The 16,569-nt window shown below is 43.3% G+C and overlaps 1 protein-coding gene across 1 annotated transcript; it reads right to left on the minus strand.

Annotated features, from left to right (window-relative positions):
- Positions 1 to 437: 437 nt before the first annotated feature.
- On the minus strand, positions 438 to 8,973 carry fam20a (FAM20A golgi associated secretory pathway pseudokinase). Its single transcript, XM_010863801.4, has 11 exons — positions 8,497 to 8,973; positions 6,699 to 6,892; positions 6,475 to 6,525; positions 4,963 to 5,041; positions 4,706 to 4,798; positions 3,422 to 3,537; positions 2,659 to 2,839; positions 1,876 to 1,985; positions 1,597 to 1,678; positions 1,457 to 1,516; positions 438 to 1,310 (listed from the first exon to the last, which is right to left on the minus strand). Exons 1-11 carry the CDS (start codon positions 8,883 to 8,885, stop codon positions 1,031 to 1,033), a joined length of 1,635 nt encoding a protein of 544 aa, XP_010862103.1. The 5' UTR covers positions 8,886 to 8,973; the 3' UTR covers positions 438 to 1,030.
- Between the last annotated feature and the right edge of the window lie 7,596 nt (positions 8,974 to 16,569).

Here is a 16,569-nt window from a genome sequence, read left to right on the forward strand (position 1 = left end):
TGTTGGACATAGGCCCAAATTCATTTGGCATGATTTAACTTACAAAGGCCCTGTAAAATAGTTGTGGTTATTCTCCCTCTCCTCATAAACGCTAGGATATATTGGATTTGTAGCCAGTACAACAATAAGAATAGCTTAGAGCAGAAGGCCTAGATGTGTTGAGATGAAATGGGATCAGACGAGGAAGTTTGGAACAGAAAGACGGTGCTTTAATTCACTAGTTAGAAGGTTCCCTAGTGGTGCTGCTCATTAGGCTCATGCAGCACCATAGCTGTGATGAATGGGAATGTCAGGGTGTGGTTTTCGCCCACACACCAACAGACAGATCAACAGACGCTCCATGAGACAGGGATTACGTGTCTACCTGCTGTCCAGAAGAACCTGGGTCGTTTATATGAGGGAATAACTCTTTCCTTCAGGAAGAAACAACTCTACAATCATTTACAAACTATTTATTTATCTTCAGGCACCAAAATCAGGACTTTATTTAAACATTTCTATGTTATAAAACAGCTATTGCAATATTACCTTACAGTACCCATGTGAAAACTAAACTGAATTGAAAGCATAGTCATCTAAAAAAGCAGACCCTAAATGTATTTATTGATGTCATATGAATGGTGGGTTCTGAAGAAGAGTGTTAAGCTAAAATCATCTTAAATTATCCAGTGCTTCTTCCACAGTCGTTTGGCTCCTTGGATGGTCCAGGTCACGCATACATCCCCTCACAGCCCAAGGCGGTGGGGGACATTTTGACAGTGCAGGAAGGAAGCGCCGCTGTCAGTTGTCAAAACAGGCCGTATCATCACAAAAGTTCGGCTTCAAAGACTAGTTTAGAAGGATTCACATATCCATACTCTCAGAGAAACCAGTTTTTGTGCTTTTGCGGGATGGGATTACCTGCCGTCAGGTTCATGCTGTCTTTGGCCTACAGGATACATCCAAAATCACCCTATTCCCTTACCACAGGGCATGTCCGTCCACCTGATCCACACCGGCCTCCTCCAAATGGGTTCCTTAGTAACCTTGGTTACGTCTTATTGTCGGGTGCGGCCACAGGTTTGACTGGACCGGGCGTGTTGGCCGTGTCAATGAAGTCAGTGGTGATCACCTGAGCCTCTCCCAGCCTACGGACGCATCTGTGGACGCTCTTCAGGACGCGCTGCAGTCGGCGATCCAGGGCCTGGAGGTGGGGCTCCGCGAGGACCGGCCGCAATGTGTCTCCTCCCAGGGACTCCCTCATCACGTCGCTGAGCCTGTAGCGGTCCTGGGAGAGGAGTCGAAGCCGAAGCCACGTGGAACGCTTTATACTGGCCCGTTAGGCGAGGAGGGAAGACACGGAGGTGAGAACGTGGGAGAGACAAGAGCGAGACCTGACGGTTGCCATGCGTCCTTCCCGAAGTTGTTTGAGTAAAGGTTAAATGTTAATCTACTTTTGTAGGATGTCTATACTTACATACAGCACTGTGACAGGGGGGCCAGAATGGATATCTCATCCCGAGAATGCTTCCCAAACCTGGAACAAAGAGAAGCCGTCGTAAGCGAAGTCCAAACATTCCTCAGAAGTAAATGCGTTGTGACAGCTCAAGTACTCACCCGCGGGCATTGTCAAAGTGCAGAAGGAAACCTTCATCTCCGAACTTGGTGAAGATCTCGTAATGGTGCCTGTCCATGTTACCTGGGGGAGAGCGCCAAGAACAATGACTCGCTTAAGGCTGTCTACAGACAGTAGTGCAGACTAATCAGGAACACAGTGTCATTTGGGAAACAATGCGCCTATTCATCGTACAGACAAAGGTTATGCACCACACGGGAAATGAGGTGTCAGAAGGGAAGAAAACGGGTCCATCTTGGGTAATGGGTGGTGCAACGTACCTATGAGGAAGTCAAAGATGGCCATGTCTATGATGTTGAGCAGTCTGTTTCCTGAGTTGTAGGGATACAGCTGCTTTATGTTGTCACAGTAGAAGGGGTTCACCTCCCATCTGGTTGAGACACACACAATATGTTAGCTTTCAACAAGACATTATAAGATATTAATTGTAACACAATATTGTGTTCAGTCTGCCATCTTAACATATATTAACAGTAAAACAGAGAAACAAGGCTACAGTAAACCCTCAAGAATGATTCAGTGACATCCTTCAGCCATTTGTGATTAACTGATGGATTTTCTTATAAATGTGTCCCTCCCAATGGGGCAGTATAAGTGTTAATGCCTGATATCTATGGAAATTCACCCAAGTTATGTAAAAAAAAGAGCTATCAGATGGGTTAGCTAGAGTCATTTTCCTGAGCCCCTGGCCAAGTCACAGGAATGTTAATTATCAATAGCCAAGGGCACAAACGTTTGACTCATAATTCAAAATTCAAAACCCACGATGACGATTATAATGGGTCCCTAAGGCACGTATGTTCCTTGTGAGGAGAGGGACCTACGTGCAGAAAGCAATGACTACTTGAAACAGGGTGAGGGGAGTGAGCTTGCCGAGATCCCTTTTTATAGCGCCACCATCTGGCCAATCTGGGTCATATTTTTCCTGTCATGCACCGACGCACAGACGGACGGATATAGATGGACTCTACAAAGGCTCCAAAATGGCAGATGGAACAACACGTGTAGGTCTCGGAGATAAGGTCTGAGGCTTGTATGCTTACTCCTCTCTGCCAGTGAAGGAGTATGATCTTATCCACGGGTTGGGGATGGAGATACGAGGGGCGATGCTGAGCCCTGGGAGGTAGGCCGACATGGAGCCCTCCAGTAGGTCAGGGCTCCCACACACTGCATACTCCGTCTTGCACACATACAGACACTTGGCGAAGAAACACGTGTTGTTCGCTGTTTGAAAGGGAATAAAGTCAGATAGATTAATCGGTGCAGATTTTCCTCCTCGCCATAACCACGGCCTGATAGATTGAAGGTACCGGGGTCAAGTTCCACCAGGATGTAAAATAACTGCAGTTAGCTTCATGCATAATAAACATAATGGGATAATCACATGTGCCATGAATTTCATCAAACGTGTTCTACTGTTTAATTGTGTAGAAGTAAATTCTACCTCATGAATGTTTTGTCTGTATAATAACTATTGTTAATCATGCAACCAAATGTAACTTGTGTCTTGCTAATGACTGGATAGTACTGGAATGAGGCCGGATGTGATTTGCCTTGAACATATAGGGGTGATAGTGGGCGTGATCAGGTTGCTATCGTTATGGTAACCTCTGGGGCAGTCCTTTTATGAAATGGTGCATGCACTTTAATTGACATAAACTCTACGTATTCTTTCGATATCCAACCTGTGGAACCTGACAGCAGGTGTCTAGTGTGTAATGGACGAAGCAGGGGAGATGTCTTTTGGACTTTCTAACCAACCTGTCCTATTGTGGAACTGTGTTGCTACAGAACTGCAAAGCCTACCTGGAGAGGTAAAGAACACACTCTTCAGGTCTTCATTGTGAGTGGTCAGTAAAATATCCCCTGTCACGTTTACCAGTCTGCCTACCACCGGCGGAACCCTCCGGAAGTCCAGAATCCTAGAAGATAGAACAAGAGCTCCATTCTGAATGAAACAAACTCATAGCTCTTCCACTATTGAGACTCCAAGAGGAAAGTGTCATATGCAGATGCACAACTCAGACACTTCTGTGCCAATCTCATATTCTCATAGGAAACATATTAAAACGTATCGATTCTTATCTATAATAACACCGTTTTTTTTCTCTAGTGTGATCTACCAGGTTTTGATGATGTGTAGCAGTAGCCATTTCCCCCAGGGCCATGTTTACTGTCTGACAGACCTGCCTGTCTAAATAACAGTCATCAGCTAGTATCTGAACCTGGATAAAGAGATATTCTTGAGGCGCCGGGGCAGGCCTAGCTGATAAAAAATAAGGCCTCTGGCACAGACAGAGACACAACAATAAGAACATAGCAAAACACAGACAGAGACACAACACTAAGAACATATCGAAACGCAGACAGATGGGACACACTGCTTCTCAGTTCTGTAGTCTACAGCCCAATTAAAAAAAAAAGATGACAGTTTTCTCTTTATTTTACTTTTCTTTTTTTTCTTCCATGTTATATAATTGGAATTGACAAAACACTGTATGCTGTATATGGTGGGGTAAAATGTACCTAATATAATAACATAATAACTGCCTTGAACCTAATCTGTGGGTTGTTGCTCTACACCCAGTTAGTTACACCCTTCTCTGCTGCTGTCTCAGACTAAAACAACCACATCGTCGACTGTGGTGTTTGGGGTTAATCAGCTGGGACCGTAATGACTGTATTTGACATCTGACTCACTTGAGTTTAGCAACCTGTAAGCTTGGAAGTTAGAGAGACTTTACAGTAGACATCAGTAATTATACCAACACTGTAAGTGTGTGGAAATTAAATACCTGGCTGGGGAAGGAGACATTTTCAAAGAGTGAAGAGGCCTTAATCACACTAGGACGCTATGCGGAAGGAGGTATGAGGTTTGTTAGGATGCCACTTGAGAGATACAGTAGGCTTGAAAATCATGCCGTTTGAATTGTCCCAATGAATTGTTTGAATTGTTCTTTTTCCCAAACACTTGAAACAGATGTATTTCTAAAATGAACATTTAAGTGTTTGAGATATTTTCTGTTAAGTTAAAAGTTGAATTAAACGAAACAAAATAAATATGAATAAAGTACAAGTTGGTAAGTTCACCTGTCCAGGTGAAACGCGGCAATCTCAGCATTGTGTCTCTGGAAGTCGACAAAGTAGAAGAAATCATCAGGAGTCTCCTGGTCTCTCTGCTGTCTGAAACAGAGAACACAGTTGATCATGGTGACACGTAAAGGCTTCCCAGGTTTAGGAGGCCATTGGCTGTTAACTGTAAGAAAAAGTGGGTCATCCACTGTAACTACAGCACTGTACAGAACACCGCTATAAACCATCACATAGATTTTCCCCTAAACAGTCACCTCATGGGTTTAAACATGGCCTTGCCAAAGTTCTGCAACTTCAGAGCCAACTTGAGGTGATGTCCACTGGGCTTTACCACTGAGAGGTGGGGAACAGAGAGCGAAAGAGAGAGGGAGAGAAAAACAGAAATAGAAAAAGATATATAGTGACAGATCAGACATAAAATATATGAAATAATCATGAATTTTCTCTAACCGACCTCTCAGCCAACCATTTGCCCTCAAGTGCTGTGACTCTCTCGGCTACTCTTTGCCCTGTATGTACACAGAGAAAGCTTGGCAAAGCTTAACTCTGTGAGAAAAAAAACTATACGAAAAACACATGGTTGGCCCGGAATCTGACCCAAGTTTATTTTGCTGCTCAAATCCAGGGATTTATTTTTGATCGTTTTTTTTTTAAAGTGAATTTAATTGCTCTAGATTTGTTTTAGCTATGAGTTGCTCCCCAAGATAAGATAATGACAAAGGGGGTAATGGTACCATAGACGCAGCACCACGCCAAACGAGGGTTCTTTATTAAGGCTGTGTAATTAACATACTGTGGGAGAAATCACGGGTAACCAGCAAGCACAAATACACAGGCTTCTCCTCTTGATTCCAACTTATTCAGCTCGGTCGTTTGAAGCTGTACCTTATTAATAGTTTACAATCTCTCTCTGCTGCATTCTACTGGAGGGAAATCTAACTCACACAAACAAGCTTTTGAAGAGCAAAGGGCACATTGTTGCATTTCAGCCATTCAAGAAGTGGTTGAAAAAGGCCTATAAAAAGAAAAGCAGGACGGAGGAATACAGGGTGTTGAGGTTCTTGGCAGTGTGTGTGCTGTTGCTGAGGTCGAAGCAGCCAGTGTGTTTTCCGGCGGTCTGGTTGAAGGAGGCCCAAATCTCGAAATGCAACCAACCGCTGGCCCCTGGGTTAGGTGAGATTAGTGTGTCTGTGTGTCTGCGTGTCCGTTTGTCTGTACATTACCAGTGTATGAGTGTGTAGTCGAGGTCTGAGTTTTTGGTTGCTTGAAGGTATATTAAGCCTGTGGAAACAGTTGGTGAGTAGGCTGGTACGGCATCACCCCACTCTGCTGCTTTCGGAGATAAAGCTTTTTAGAGAACATTCTGCCTTTGAACTAAATAAGTCTTTCTCTGCACTCTGCCTCCAGGGATGTGACTTATGAAGATCCAAAAGAGTCTGAGAAATTAAAATAATGCTAATTTATGGGGCTTGGAACGAGATGAAAACAAAAGTCTTGTCAGTGGTGCAACTGGGTGTTCGGCTCTGATAGCACGACTGGGCAAGAAAGGAAAGAAGACATGGAGAAAGAAATACAAAAGAACCAGTCAGGAAGCTCAGTTTGTCAACTGATTCTCTCTGTCCTCTCATTTCTCTCCCTATCCTCCTCAAAACAAAGCATAATGGAAAAGTTTTATGGGGAAAAGGAATGCATGTAAAAGACTAAACAAACAGACAAATCACAGAGAAACAGAGCAGATGTGCAAACATGGCAGGACTAGATCTTACCCTGGGTACAGTCACAAGATCCTTTAAGTGCTTTTTCGTCTTGAGTGTAATCTGCAGAAATGAGTCCCAAGACAATGGTATCAGTGGTTTAGCACATGCACAGACTGTTGACAGCTTTCAGTCTGCAATTAGTGATGTAACGGTAATTTGAATATTTCTGATGACGTACACTAGTAGCGGTTGCATGAGTGGTTTAAACACACATTAGACCAGTGCTACCGCACCTGCGCTGATGACCGCGGTGGCCTGCATGTCTCGGAGCAGGCGGGTGACAGCGGGGTCGTCTCGGGAATACAGGGCGTAGCGGTTGATGCCCAGGTGGAACTTCAGCCAGCTGGCCTCAGGGTCAAAGCTGACCTGGTGTTCCGGCACCGTCACATTTACGGCTGCTGCTGCCTCGCTGTAAAGCTTCATATGCCTGTGGGGTGGGGAGGGGGCCGATGGGGGTTGGTTAGAAGGGACCTGGCAATACAAGGTGGTGTTTGGGTCAGGCAAAACCTTGGCTTTGTTTTATAGTGTCATCGAGCATGTCTGAGAGGGAGAGAGAAGGGGTTGGGGTATGAAGGAACAGTAGCTATCCTTGAAAACCTGTGTGAAACTCAGACACTATCTACTGAAAGCCCAATGAAAAATCTTCTATACACTTTCCAAATCCATAGTGAGGCTAACATGTTGCTTCATAGGACAAACCCGTCATCCAAGGCTTTGGGGTATTTCCACAGAAGACAACAGAGGAAATCAGTCAAAGACAAAGGAACACATTTGTAGTGGCAGCCTTCCAGACTTCAATGAAAGACTACACACTGTCACCACCTCCATCTCGGACTCTCTGACTTTCAGAGATGAACTGTTTGCCCCCACTTAAAATTCACCCTGGCTTCCATCCTAACTTCCCCTTCTCCCCCAACACTCCTGTATATATATCCCACAGAAACATATACTTAAAGCATGGGCAGAAAGCACTCAAGACCCAAAGCAAACACTTACACCATAGAGGATGCTTGGGGGCACCGCTGTGTAGCAGTGAGTGGGAGGGAGGTTTGGGTCGTTACGTTCAAACATCATCTGCTGCTGTGGTCAGAAGATAGGAGGCAGTTTGTTCATTCTTGCTGACCTATCTGGCCAACAGTGACTGGTCTGTGTAATCAGGAAGGCTGACCACAGATGGCAGAAACCACAGATCCACTGACCAGGGAGCAAGAATCTGGCTACCAAATCACACTCCCATTTCACTGGTCTTCAGTGAGACTATTGGCAATGTATGCCATTAATGAGTTAACAGAGATGCACACTGCCCAGCTCTACTGTTAACTAGAGCTGCCCATTTTCAGTCTCTAAATTAAAATGTCCCAGCTATCCCAGAAGTCATCGTCACTACATGTATTCTGTTTACAAGAGGATGCTGTAAGATTTTGCAAGACTCTCCTACTTAGCGAGGTAACCTATCCATTTTGAATGGAGCCAAGGGGGAGACATCTCTCTTCATATTTCTTCTGTTTTTCCACCATTGGAGCCCAAACAGAACCTCTGAGGGGATTGTGTTGGGCTGTGATGGACAGCGCTACAGGTGCCAAAACAACATCTATTCAGATATGAAATCATTTTTAAGGATTTTATCAGGTTTAATGGTCAGAGAGATCCAGCTCCAGGCTCTCAACAGACATGTGAGTGTTGGTTCCAGCACGCCATTTAAAGCAGTTTATGACAACGATTTCTGAATGCATTTCGTGTGGATGGTCTTTACGGGAAAACCTTATAGAATGGGTTTCGAGTTGTTAATATATTCTAATGCTTACATGTCTATATATGTGTGTGTGCATGTGTGTGTGTGTGTGTGTGCATGCGAGAGAATGGTCCGTTTATGTGTCAGGGATTCACAGCCGCACTGTCAGTGACCTTAACCCTCCTCTACAGCCAGAGTGGGGAAACACACGTCTCCTAACCCTTCAGCTTGCACCAGAACTGAAGCACAGCTTTAACAAACACCATGAGAAACTTCCCAAAGCGGGGGCAGCAACTCACCTCTCCCAGCGTGAGACCTTCCTCCTGTAATATCCCATCAGATCCTCAGGCTGCAGCAGCTTCTCTTCCGCACCCAGCTCCGGCGTATGGATGTTGTAAAGCGGGTGAGCAAACAGCCTCCCCAGCTTTGAGAGCCCTTCCGTTGAGTCATCCAGGCCTTCGAACCACGTTGCCTGGAGGTCTACGAAGGAGGCGTTGGATAGCCAGGGTGTGTCAACGGCACTGTACCCGCCGAGGGTGAGGTTAGGCCCCCTGGAGAGGGGACAAAGGCAGTGCTCTCCTGGTCCTTGTTGTCTGGGCCGGAGCTTGGGGAGCAGGATGAAGTAAAAGTCAGCGGTGAAGACGGCTCCGAGGGTCACAACCAGGAGCAGGCGGTCTCTCCTCATCATCGCGTTAATAAGACAGGAGGGTGAGGAGCGCAGGGAGAGAGATAGAGGGCAGAGAGAGAAGAAAGACGGGAGAGAAAGACGGGAGAGAAAGACGGGAGAGAAAGACGGGGGGAGAAAGACGGGAGAGAAAGACGGGAGAGAAAGACAGGAGAGAAAGACGGGAGAGAAAGACGGGGGGAGAAAGACGGGAGAGTGACAGTGGCTAGGGGGAGACGCAAAATAAGATGTACAGAAAAAAATACAGAAAATACAGAAAAGAGAAATCAAGGTATGAAGCTAAACGGTAAGAATGGAGAAAGAGCCCATGAGCTGACAGTGACTAGAGTGAGAGAGAGCGGAGACCAGATGCTTCTCCCCAGCAGCCCAGCCGTCACAGCTCCTGCTACAGGTTTCAGGTGAGATGTCCGAGGGTAGATCCAGGTCATTAATCCCAGGTTCCCGGTGTGTTAATTGCTCCAAGTAACAGGTTGTAATGTGACTCCAAGTAGAGGTCCTGCATGAAGAGTGTGTGTGGGTCCACCTCTTGTAAGACCAGTTTGTAAAGTGTTGGCTTCTTTCCTCCTGTTTTATTTCAGTGTGTGTGTATATGTGTGTGTGCGTGTGTATGTGAGAGAGAGTTAATTTGTTACTCGCTGTCAGTGGGAGTTTGCAGGTCTAAGTCCAGTGTGCATGCGCGGGGAGTTGCGCACGTGTGTATCCTGGCTGCCTCCTGTCTTCCTGAATGCATTCCTCTTCATCTGGAACGGACTCTGGTGAATGTTGTTCTCTGACAAAAAAGGTGTGTGTCTGTGTTTGCTTTGACATAAGTCTGAACAGACATACTAGAGTTTGTGGATGTTCCTGTGTTGGTGTCTTTTGGTGTGTACAACATGTAAATGTGTTTGGTGATATGTGTGTGTGTATGTGTGTGGTGGTGTGTGTGTTCGGTAAGCTGCCTCAGCGTGATTGCCTTGCCTCTGCTCATCTGTTTCTTGCTCTCCTCTTCTCTGTTGGGTGGGCAGGGTTAAAGGTCAGGTGTTAAAGGTTGAATCAGGTGTAAACATTTCTTCTCCTCCATCCTCTCTCTTGTCCTTCCACCTCCTCTATCTAGTCTAGTGTCCAGTAATCTCAGCCCCACTCACCTGTTATCAGATTCACTCCCTCATCTTCTTTTCACCTTCTCTCTCTTCCTCACCTCTCTGCTCCAGTCGCTCTTACTTTCCTAAGCTCCTCTCTTCTGGACTACTCCCTCCCTATTTCTCCCTCTCCTTTATGCCAATCCTCCTCTCCGTCTCTTCTCCACAGCGCTCCTTCCTTTCATTTCAGCTCCGCTCTGTTCAGCACCTAGGCACTGTTCCAACAGCACTTTCTTTCCCGTCCTACTTCCCATGCAGACATCCACACAGCCTCCTCCCCAACTCCCCTCCTCTCCTCCTCCCCTCCTCTCCTCCTCCCCTACTCCGTCATAGTGGAGATTGGGAGAGAGACAAGGAGTGAGAGCATGGCGGAGAGAGCTAGAACAAGTCTGGACGCACATGCAGAGTGAGACTATCTGCAGACACTTATAATACTTCTACTATTAAACGAGTTGAAATGATCCTTCAATGGCTCTACTTAAAGTCACATTAGACAGAATTTACATTACATTTGTTATTCTACTTCCATGAACAGCCAGAGACTCCGAGGGCATTTCCCAGACTCCATCTGTTGTTTTTACCATGGTATTTTAGAAACATCTGTCGTCTGTTTGGGTGTGTGTGTGCGTGCGTGTGTGTGTGTGTGTGTGTGTGTGGAACTCTGGCAAAGCTACGCTATGAGGTCTCTAACCAACAAATCACAACAGATCCACGTCTATATTAGAGGTTTGTCCAGGTGGGGAAATCGTCTATGACTGGACAATGGGCCACTAGGGGCAATGGTGAGCTCTATTACATTTAAATAGACTAGCAGTTTGTTAGGGTGTTGGGGTTGTTGTGCAGGGCTAGGCCAGTCTTCGATTGTCCCAGATGGAAATAATCAGACCGCACACAGACAGCGAGAGAGCTCTTAACAGACTCTGACAGGGAGAGTGAGCAGCTCAAACCTAGGGAATACTGTATAAACATTATTATAATATCGAAAACTATAGTTTTTACAGCTTTTGGAAGTCGGTCACCTAAAACTCAAAGTAAAGTCAGTGGTAGTGAGTTGGAATGAGCTGTTGCTGTAATTCAGCTTATTTCCAGAAGGTGGAAGCAAATTCAGGACATCCCCTGTAATCTCCTTTTATAAAAAAAGTCTGAATGTGACATTCATTTTTGATACCTTGTTGCTCTAACTCATTTGCTAGGGTGTTTTCACTATCTCTTTCTCTGAGGAGAAAATGGACCCAGAAACTTCACTGACGTTGAGAAATGTACAAAAGGCATCCGGGACATGCCCTTTTAGCATTGAAGTGGTTCTGTTTGAACACAGTTAAAGTGAGTCAATACTCCCACAAATGGCTCATAATACTAGAGCTATGAAAATAAGAGTAGCTATTAATGTTCTAAAAAAAGGGAGATTCTTGAGGTGAAAATAAGCATTTGTTGCAGACAGGCGACAACCCAACTTCCTCACAACTGCGATCAAACTGTTGTTTTCATGCATCTCCTTAAATGCCTTTAACACAGAGTGTTTATTAAGATAACAAAGCTGTGCAGTCTCCCCACCCAAAAAATTAAACCCTGATCTTCTAAACACATTTTATCTATAATTCCTCCAGATTATCATCAGATAGTTGACATTCCATAGATTTTCATCTAATAATTCCAAAATCATAATTTCGTAGCTGTTAGTCTGAATCCTGGGTTGTTTACTTACTATGAACTAGCCCTCTCTGTCTGTTTCTATTTATTCCCAACACAATCCAAACACTGCTCTGTTCCTAACAACGTCGATTTTTTTCTCTCCCCAGAAAGCTGTAACAAAGCTCTAAATTACCCTGGATGTGGACAAACACACACACAATGGCGAATCATGTGCCACAAATAGTGGAACGTTTTAATAAGACAAAAATGAAACAACAACACCAACATGGGTTGTATGTCAATGGTTTTAATTCTGCACTGATAAGGCTGGAATGGCATGCAACCAGATGTCTCCCAGAAACCAGAACAGAAAAACAAAGAGTCGTACAGCACTAGAGAAACATTAGCACAAAGAATTCTATGCCATCCCAGGTAGCTCAAATAACTCAATGAGATTTGAAACCAAAGACAAAAGAGAGACAGAAACTGCTAAGACATTAATTATGTACGTAATCTATTGTGTTTATGAAGGCCTATTAGACTATATACTGTATGTTAAGATTATGTATTTTAAAATATATTCTGGATTATTATGTATGTTACATGTGATGTGTTGTATTTCTATTTGGAATCCAGGAAGAGTAGCTGGGTCTAATCAGGGTTTACAGTAATACTAAACACTAGATCTAAATTTAACTTTAAATTATGCTAACAAAGAAGGAAATTGGATATGTATCTACCAACCGAAGATGTCTGTACCAGACTATGAAGCCTGAAGTAGTATGTACACACATGATCACATCTCACCCTAATTCCTGTTATTCGTTTTTTTGCAATGACATCATGAGAACCATGTTGTGGGAGTTGTATGATCCAAACAGGATGGAGATATGAAAGACAGAGGAGGAGGGACACATGTGGAGAGAAGGTGACTTCACAGAAATATACAAATGAAGAAAGAATGTGCGAGAGAGAAGAAATGCCCAGTGACTGACCTTGGATTCTGTAGAAAGGAGATCCTGCCAATATTTTAGTCAGAGTAGTTTGCTATCACACAATCCTCTCAGGATGTCTTACCATATCATAACAACAGATGCATTTACTTACACTCCATGGGAAAACAACTGAGTAAAAGAAACAAAGTGAATAAAAACTCAATAAAGATGGATAGAGGACTCATCGTAGATGAACTTTTAGCACGGATGTCACCACTGAGGGCTTTCATCAGTGTAAAGTAGTAATTTTTTGGGTGGGACGTCCTCCTTCCTTAGCTAAAACCCCTTGATAATCAGGTTGGATTCCAGGTAAGTCATCAGGAGGGATGACTGACTTGACCTAATTTGGAAGATTATAACTGATCCAGATGGTCTCAGTGGTACTGTCCAGGCTTGCAAAGACACCATAAAAAGACTAAAAAAACACAATTATTATTATTTATTTTATTTCAACATTATTGCTTGTTTTAAAACCATTAAGGTAGTTTAGCTGTGAACACGTTTGTTGGTTAAATAGGTAACAATAAGTGATACAATATTTATTTGAAATACTTTCAGCCTATTTTACGTGTGCATTGTTCTATAGCTGGCCTGTTTGAGGTGTTACTGTAGCCGGTCATATAGTCAGCATGCAGTGTATACATATAGAAGTATAAAAAATATGTGCATTCTTCGCACATAAAGAAAAGGTCCTGAAGTGGATTTATTCCTCAGCTCCTTAGGTTTCTTATCATTTTACAGCAGTATGCTAGGATATATTAAAAAAATGAATTTGTTTGCTTGGTTGTAGCTATACCATGGGCAGGATATATTGGGTATACAAATGGGAATTTAGTAAACCACTATAACATTTTTTAGAATATAAAGCTGTTATCTAATCGGTACCTAATGCTAAACCTAGGAATCCTTCTGTGTCCTGCACCACTAACCTAGGATACCTATACAAAAAGCTTTTGCTTGCTTGGTTAGTTATATCACAGAAGGATAAGCTTTAAAAATGTAAATTCCAAACCACACTTTGTATAACGTTAGCTAGTTTGCCAGGCTAGCTGGTTTTTATCTTGTTAGTTACTAAGGTTAAGTCACATGATCTGCTCCCTTTTAGAATAACCAGTAACGCTGACAGGGGGACCAACCGTGAACCAATTTTCCCGGGCCCGGGCCTGGTGGGGGCCATTTAGTTGGCTTAAATATAATTATTAATTAGTCAGTCAATGTTAGTATTCAGTACTATCAAGAAAGTTACAGTTATTAAACAGAAGAACTGCATTTATGAAGTGATTCATGTTTTTTTTCTTTTTTTCTTTTTTTTTATACAGCGTTATGATTAAATTAATTTTTTTAAATGGTATGTTCTACCCACAGCCAATCAGTGATACCCTAACACCTACAGCCAATCAGAGTGATACCATAACACCAGCACCAACATAACTCTTTTAAAGCTGCACTAGATAAGATTTCTTCAATAACAAAATAAAAGTTCAGTGCCAATGGAATGTCAGTTTATAATTTTGGAACTAGCCTCTACTTCCCAGCCAGTTCTGTTATTGCAATCCCATTCCAGCCAATCGCCTTGTGCGAGGGGGGCTTTCCTCCTTGGCTTATTTTGTGAATGGTCATTTTACGTGGATGATATATACAGTATATTACCCTCCAAATTTTACCAACAAAAATGTGTCTAACTGCAGTAGCTATCTGCCTAAAACATTGCCACCATGCAACCAAAACTAGGAGCCCAGAAATGGAAGGACAAATCTAAAAGAGAACATCAAAATGTGTGTAGCAGTTAAGTAATGGCTGATTGTGACTGAGTAGGTTATGTATTGAAAAGATGTGACATAATAGATTACCTGTGTTGAAAGTGATGTAGTTATGAATTTTTTTCTTTTACGATAAAACATTTATTACGTGTTTTTTGGAAAGTAATATCATTGATATTTCTTTCGTTTTTGGCCCGTGGTTTGGGTTTTAAACGTTAAATGCTGTCCCGGGCCCTAGGATTCCTGTCAGCGTCCCTGCCACCAACGCTGTATGTCTAGTCACACTAGTGCTGATGGTGTTTATTTGCTGACCGTAGTAAGCTTATTTCTGGTGGAGTAGGTCAAATCCGTAGGCTTACCTTCTGGCCATAATAAATTACCCTTGGGATGCCATAAATTTGTATTCTAAAGAAATCCCTGTTTAAAGTTTACTGCTGATTTTTGCAGCTTGTATTGTTCAGGTTACAATAATCCCTTCAAAGTGAAACAGTATTTTACATCTTCTCATTGTAGGAGAGAGGTAAATAACTTACATCAAGTAGAATAATCTATAGTGGATATAAAAAGTCTACACACCTGTGAGGGTGAGGTGACGGACAGCCCTGTCATCTCCCACTTTTCCCGGTTTTCTTTTCATCCATGAACACATCCCGGACAACCGTTAAAACACCCCTGTTAAAATGCTATTTTTTTCTGATGTAAAAGAACAAGACAAAGATAAATCCTGTCAAAACTTTTTGCACTTTTAATGTGACCTAAAATGTGAACAATTCAACTGAAAAACAAACTGAAATCTCCGAAAAGTTCAAGATGACGGTCAATCTCCCTCGGCCTGGGGCTCCATGCAAGATCTCACCTCATGGGGCATCAATGATCATGACGAAGGTGAGTGATCAGCCCAGAACTACACGGCTGGACCTGGTCAATGACCTGAAGAGAGCTGGGACCACAGGCTCAAAGAAAACCATTAGTAACACACTACGCCGTCATGGATTAAGATCCTGCAGCGCACGCAAGGTCCCCCTGATCAAGCCAGCGCATGTCCAGGCCCGTCTGAAGTTTGCCAATGACCATCTGAATGATCCAGAGGAGGAATAGGAGAAGGTCATGTGGTCTGATGAGACAAAAATAGAGCTTTTTGGTCTAAACTCCACTCGCCATGTTTGGAGGTGAAGCATGGAGGTGGAAACATCATTCTTTGGGGATGCTTTTCTGCAAAGGGGACAGGACGACTGTACCATATTGAGGGGAGGATGGATGGGGCCATGTATCATGAGATCTTGGCCAACAACCTCCTTCCCTCAGTAAGAGCATTGAAGATGGGTCGTGGCTGGGTTTTGCAGCATGACAACGACCTGAAACACACAGCCAGGGCAACTAAGGAGTGACTCCGTAAGAAGGATCTCAAGGTCCTGGAGTGGCCTAGCCAGTCTCCAGACCTGAAACCAATAGAAAATCTTTGGAGGGAGCTAAACGTCCATATTGCCCAGCGACAGCCCCAAAACCTGAAGGATCTGGAGAAGGTTTGTATGGAGGAGTGGGCCAAAATCCCTGCTGCAGTGTGTGCAAACCTGGTCAAGAACTACAGGAAACGTATGATCTCTGTAATTGCAAACAAAGGTTTCTGTACCAAATATTAAGTTCTGCTTTTCTGATGTATCAAATACTTATGTCATGGAATAAAATGCAAATTAATTACTTAAAAATCATACAATGTGATTTTCTGGATTTTTGTTTTAGATTCCGTCACTCACAGTTGAAGAGTACCTATGTTAAAAATGACACACTTCTACATGCTTTGTAAGTGGGAAAACCTGCAAAATCAGCAGTGTATCAAATACTTGTTCTCCCCTCTGTAAGTGTGCACACCTCTTATAACTGGGGATGTGGCTGTGTTCAGAATTAACCAATCACATTCAAACTCATGTTAAATAGAAGTCATTACACACCTGCCATCATTTAAAGTGACTCTGATTAATCACAAATAAAGTTCAGCTGTTCCATAGCCATGGTCTGCAGAGAGCTTCCAAAGCATCAGAAGGATCTCATTGTTGAAAGATATTAGTCAGGAGAAGGGTACAAAATAATTTCCAAAGCATTAGATATACCATGGAACACAGTGAAGACAGTCATCATCAAGTGGAGAAAATATGGCACAACAGAGACATTACCAAGAATTGGA

This window comes from Esox lucius, chromosome 5, assembly GCF_011004845.1.
Source record: "Esox lucius isolate fEsoLuc1 chromosome 5, fEsoLuc1.pri, whole genome shotgun sequence".
Classification (NCBI taxonomy): Eukaryota; Metazoa; Chordata; class Actinopteri; order Esociformes; family Esocidae; genus Esox; species Esox lucius.